Genomic DNA, 6,201 nt, shown 5'->3' on the forward strand with positions numbered 1-6,201 from the left:
CCCACACAAAGTTTTCAATGGGGCTACCTGTAGCCAGCTGAGTTTGGGGAGGGCTGTGGAAAACCTTCCCAGCACCCTGTTTGTTGGTCCTTGTTGGCAGAATGGAAGCCCACAGAACCACATGATACAATGTCACCTTCTGACACATCCAGCTATCCTTGTCCAAGACAGGCCTGAAAGTGCTTGTTGTTCTCACTGCTGGTATAGTTGGGTAGTAGTGACTGCCCAGGGCTCGAGGGCTGGAGTTCCTGTTCTTGACTTGTGGTTGTGTTTCCCAAAGATGAAACTAGGAGGCAATGCTTCATCCCTTGTGCAGGTGTGAGAGAGATGAAAAAACTCATGGGAAGATGGAGAACCTGATTCTCTAAAAGTCAAGCTAAAAGCCCGACTTAAAGATTCATTGCTTGTCCTAGAACAAGAATCACAGTGAGATCTCTAACGAAGTAGCCGTACGTGGCACGTGTGTGAATGCAAAGCCCTGCCACCTTTCCCACTGAACTTACAAGACCGTGCGAACTGGGGTCTGGTTCTCCTTCCGTGACCTCTGACGGCGGTTTAGTTCATGGGGATGAATGGGGTTGCGGCTGGTTGGTGCCGGGCTATGGAAGCGGAGAATGGGGCGAGCCATTTGTAGCTTGGGTGGCTTTACTCACTCACATTATTGAAGGCAGAGACGGTGTTTGTTTGAGGTAGAAAACTCCTATTAATATTGGCGGCATCCACCGGTGCGGTGGCAGTGCCGAGGCGGCAGTGACATCTAGTGGCTCCTGGCCCTGGGCTCCTTTCTGGAAGCCACGCTACATCTTTCAGTTGCCCAGTCTTGTTTTGCCACTCTTGAACATGTTCCTGCAACAGCCGTGATGCCCTCTCAGCAGCGTGGTGACTGCAGAACTAATGCGTTCTCTCCCCAGGACGGTATCTCTTCACCCAGCGGCCGTCGCTGGTTGTTGTGGGGTTTGTCTCCAGGCTCGGGAGCGTTGCAGGGGCTGCCAGGCTCAGCCTCAGGCTCGGCTTTCTGCAGCCTGCTGATGGAGGCCAGGTGGGAGAGGGGTGCTCCGGAGGCCACGCCAGTCCTCAGGCTCCAGCAGCTGCAATGGCCCTTCTGGCGGAGGCAAGTCCCGGCTCTGGGCTGCACAGGCAGGAGTGTTGGGTTGGCTTTGGAGTCTGTAGGATGAGTATTTGCCATCAAACCCCTACTTTACCCTAGCTTCCCTCCTGGAAAAGCCTAGTGCTGCCTAGTTTTCATTCTCAGGATATTTCTTTTAAATTTCACCCTTTGCTACAAAGGATCCAAAGCACCTCTCTCCCCCTCTCCCTTCTGCGATTGCCAACACTGTTCCTGTTGGCAGCGCGAAGTGAGCCTTGCTCTGCCCTTATAATAACCGCCACGTGCTGTCACTGCCTGGCAGGGAAGCCCCCTTGTAGCAGATTCACGCTTTGACACACAAGGGGTTTGCCCAGTTAGGGACGAGCTGAGTTCTTCTGAAATCTGGGCAGAGTAGACAGCACAGAGCTACATGTAGATTGTTATTTTGGGCTGAGATCAGAAGGCTATGAAATTTTATGACTTATCCTCTACAGAGATTTTGGCCCCAAAGGGCAGAATGGAAGTGCTCCTGTAACAGACAGCACTGGAAGCTGAACCGAGACCAGTGAGTTGAAATAACCCAAAAGTCAAAATTGCAGAGGCAGATGCCAAAACTAGTTCTGAATCAGAAACCCCACCTTGTTCTTCAGCTATGAAAAGATTTTATGATGATGACCTTTCTCTAGTTCTCTTCCAGCTTACTTGCCCTTCTATAGCTAGACTCTCTGCAGAGTGTTAAATCCATCAGAGCAAAATCTCTAATACTTTTACCAGTGTGCAGTGTTTTCATTAGCTTCATTCTCCAAAACATCAGGTTTGCAGCAAGTCCCACAATGCCACTCAGCCTACCGTGCTTTAAACTGTTGTAAGGTTGACGCTGCTTGTCATAATACTGAACAAAAGTTGGTCGCCGCTGTAACTGGTGGATAGGTCATGGCTTGCAGGAAATCCAGCTACTTGTGTTGCCGTTGTCTAAAATGTGGTTCTGCTTAGAGGAAAATCACTCTATAGAAACGGCAGGGTAGGTTTGGTGCCTGTTGCCTGCTGCTGCCGGCTGGAGCTCAACTGGCCAGAAGGGCTCTGTGACAGACCTGCTCAGAGCATGGGGGCCGGTGGCACGGTCCCACAGCTTGCTCTGAAGATTGCTGCAGGCTGGGATGCTTGAGGCTGGGTCTGAAGTTGCCCTGTTCAGTCCTCTGTCCCTAGTGGTGAGGCATCAGCTGAAGAGATCCCAGTTTACTGCTGGATTTGCAGGACTGGCAGGCAGAAATAAATAGTCGCCTTTCCAGTGAATCCAGCCTTCTCTTTCACAGGGTCTCAGGGTCCCCCTGCTCTGCATTTTAGTTCCCATGTGCTCATACACACACACGCCCCAACTCCCCAGTTCTCCAACGCCTCCTTTGGCTCCTCTAGACCCGAACCAGGTTTGGTGAGAGGCAGCTGTTGAGGATGCTGCTGGCAAGACTAATTTTTGCATTTCTCTTCCTGGAGATTGATATTGTATTTAAGGTAGTGATAAATAGCAAAAAAAAGCAAGCAGCTGTGTCTGTTACTTACAGCGAGTAAACCTGCTGGTGGGAAGGTGGTGTTAAGGAGAGTGTGTGCAGTATAGTTTTTAGCATAAAAGCTGTTAATTTAAATTGAGATTAATTTTTAGCTTTTTAATATACAAAAGAAGGTTGAATTTCAGAACTACTAAAGCATGTGCTACAGAGGGAGGAAGACGGCAGGTCTTGAGTGAAACCATATAAAGCGAGAACCAGCACCCAGTTCTCTCTGTACCAACCTGACAAATTGATCAGTTTATTTGCAGGTGTCTGGTTGGAGAAAACTTGTGCCCATGTTGGATCTCTAAAAGAGCTCTAAAATGATCAGTCCTGTTCTTGTAGCAGAGAATATTTGGTTTTATGGAGATGCTCTTCCTGGAGCTGCCAGAGTTAAATCAAATCTAGAAAGCATTTTAGAAAAGGAGTAGGCAATGTCCCTGTCTGAAGCTCTGCCTGGGAGCAGAGGGAACGGGCATTTGGGGTCTGCTAGGTCTCCTGAGGATGGGTTCATCTCTGCTGATCTCCTTTCAAAGCCCACTGAATATTCATCCTGCCAGAAGCTGGTACCCACCCATTCCTCTTGGTTGAGAGCTGCCTTTCGGCGGTGGCTGGGGTGCCTCTGCTTTCAGGGCCGGGGGCTGAGCTCAGGCTTGGCACTTGGGGCAGGGGCGCAGCCCCATGCTCCGGTCTGTGGCTGCCCCGCTAGTGTGATGGGCAAAAACCAACCTCCCAGTTGGGTGGAAAGAGCATTATTTGTTATCTTAAGAAGTCAAGATTAGCTTTGATTCTTGAGCAAGCAGGCACAGCAAAGAAACTATTGGCTGTCAATTCACACCTCCCAGATGTTATATGTGGAACTTTTTTGACCTTAATGGTCAAATAAAATTGTTAAATACCACAAGCCTCTCTGTCAACTTCAAGACAAACAGAACAATTTACATGGTATATAGAGAGCAGCGCCCTTCACTCAATGAAGATAAAGGTTAGGAGTCCAGCCACCAGGAAATTTCTATTTATTGTGTAGCACTGTACACAAGGGGATGAGGAAGGACTTAATAGCCAGTCCTTGCCTGGAAATTAGTGTAAATACTGCCTCACCCGAGGGATCCATGGAAATGCGGATACCAGCAGAAACTTCAAATAGTCTCCGTGTAATATCGCCCGTTTGATTTCCCGGTTGTAGGGCTGACACCTCTTGAACGCAGGGACAAATCCCTTAACGGCTCCCGGCCTCCGCCCGCTGCTGGCATGGGATGTGCAGGGACCGGGACCGGCTCCATGTGCGGGGTGCTGAGCCCCGCGGTGCTGGGCAAAGGGAGGGCAAAACCCCCGCGCGTGTGCAGGGAAGGGCAGTGGGGGAGAAGCACCAGGGCTTTCCCCAGCTCCCATCCACCAGCAGAGCTGGAAATCAAACTGGTCCCCGGAGCTGCCTTCAGACCCCAGCAGCCCCCTTCCTGCTCTAAGTTCTGTTCATATTTACACCCATGAATTCTTTTTATCTTCCAGATTCTGTGTGGGAGACAAATTTTTCCTGAAGAACAACATGATCTTGTGTCAGATGGACTATGAGGAAGGGCAGCTGAATGGGAGCTTCGAGTCCCAGGTTCAATAACAAACCCTGCTTCGCTGAAGCACTGTGGGATGGGCGCTCGGCCGCGTGAGCAGCGGGGGTGCCTGTCAGCTTGCCTGCAATATTTTTTTAATTCTTGGTCCAGAGAGGACTATATACATTGTAGTACTTTCCCCCCCAACACAAAGCAGTTACAATTTTAGATGTACAGTTGTGCCTGCTTAGCTGAGCACTGCATTGCCTGTATGTTTGTGAGTTTTTGGGGTCTGGGGGAGGGCTCTGTACAGTCTGTTTTCTGTATATAAACTGGAACATTTATTTTATGAAAAATGTAATGCAATTTTATTACTGGTGTGAATTAAAAATTATGAATGTTTCCTGGTCATCTTTAGTTGTGGTTTGTTCCCCACGTGGTTAAAGCCTGTGTTTCCTGTGCTTGATGTTGAGCAGACTAGTAGAAATAGATGCACAGATCCCTGGAAACCGCATGGATAAAAGCAGAGGCAGGAGTTCACACACACACACAAACAGGGGGAAGAAATGCTGCTGCAGAGTTAGACCTCTCCGCTTGAACCGTGCAGAGACTTGCATCCAAAAACCTGCTGTGCTGTACAATGGGAGGGACTGAGCCGTGAGCAGGTGGTGGCTGGGAACCCTCGGTGGCTGGCTGGGTCCCACCAAGGCCACCGTGCGACTGGGTTGCTGGCTGGGAGGCATCTGGCTTTTCACCTCTGTGCGTTTAGACAGAGCTCTGCCATGGCCAGGGTGCTTGTTGGCTGGTGATGTGGTGTCCCCAGTCTGGGCTGCGAGGAACCAGCTCCCCCCAGCCCTGCCAGCGGGTGCCAGGCGTTGATCAGAATACTAACTGCACAGCTTCCATAGGCGGTGGGGCTTTCCTGTGGGCATCGCTTGTCCAGGTCTGAGCTGATGTCAGGGTTCGAATGTGACTGGCCGCGGCTGCAGCATCCCTTTGCACAGCCTTTTTCTGCTTACTCAGTGCCAGGTGCTTTGACCTCCCATGTAATAAAGTGATCGGATTTGAAGCATCTCCCTTAGAAAAGCTCCGAACCGTGTTCGTGCTGCGATGCTTTGTGTGGGGATTTTCAAGGTTATGCAATTCACATGCAACCCACTGGACTGTACCAAACACACTTCTTTGTATGGCGAGTGTCACTTTAATACAGCGCACCAGTAGCTGTAAAGGATGGCTGCAATTCTACTTATTTTGTCATCTTGCTTTTTCTTAGATTCCCACACACACACCTTTCCTCTAATAAATAGACACTGAGTACTTTTTTTTTCTGACGTGACTTAATCGGTTACTGGTCCTGGGTCGCGCATGTGTTCTCTGAACTGCAGACACCGTAGTGCAGTGCATCTTGATGCTGCTCTGCCTGTTGCATGAAACGCTTTTATGTACATCTGTGTTGAATAATGGCTAAACAGAAGCCAACCATCACTAGACACTTGGTACGCTTCAAAATGTTACCTGTCATCTGAAGCTGCCTCAGGCACGTGGATTGATTAAGTGATTTTTCTTCGTAAACAGACTTTATAGGTTGGGAGATCCATTATAAAGTATGTGGCCCCGTCCTCTTTCATTCCCATAAAAATGGTATTGCAATTAAAAAGCCACCTATAGCTGCCTATGGATAGATATGTGGCGGTTTAATTGCTGTTCCATTTTAGTGCCTTTTGCGGTTGGGGGGAGGGGGGGTGTCTTTTAAGAAACTGTAGAGTTGATGCTCTGTTTATAGAGGCTATTGCAATGGAAGGAGCAGCTTGTTGGCCAAATGTTTTGATTCCTTGCTTTGAAATGTGCTGCCAGAGGGTCGCTGCCCCTGCCTGTGCCCCAGGGTGATGGGTGATGGCTCCCTCCTGCCTGTAATTCAACACACAACGGCAGTGCATGGCTGTTGTCCCGTGGTGAGGATGGGAGCAGTAAAACCCAACCAAAACCAAAACCCCTCTCCAAACAAGCTGGGTGGGGGGTGTTA

At 49.5% G+C, this 6,201-nt stretch overlaps 1 protein-coding gene across 6 annotated transcripts in view; it reads left to right on the top strand.

The window, feature by feature from the left end:
- The window catches only part of LMO1 (LIM domain only 1), a 69,152-nt gene extending 64,563 nt beyond the window's left edge, over positions 1 to 4,589 (top strand). For all 6 annotated transcript variants that reach the window (XM_080404856.1, XM_080404855.1, XM_080404853.1 and 3 more), the window contains one exon: positions 4,141 to 4,589. In XM_080404856.1, the coding sequence (XP_080260982.1) occupies positions 4,141 to 4,246 (106 nt within the window). In that variant the 3' untranslated portion in view covers positions 4,247 to 4,589. The remainder of the gene's footprint in view (positions 1 to 4,140) is intronic.
- Positions 4,590 to 6,201: the final 1,612 nt, after the last annotated feature.

Source organism: Falco punctatus, assembly GCF_963210335.1.
Source record: "Falco punctatus genome assembly, chromosome: 10".
Lineage (NCBI taxonomy): Eukaryota > Metazoa > Chordata > Aves > Falconiformes > Falconidae > Falco > Falco punctatus.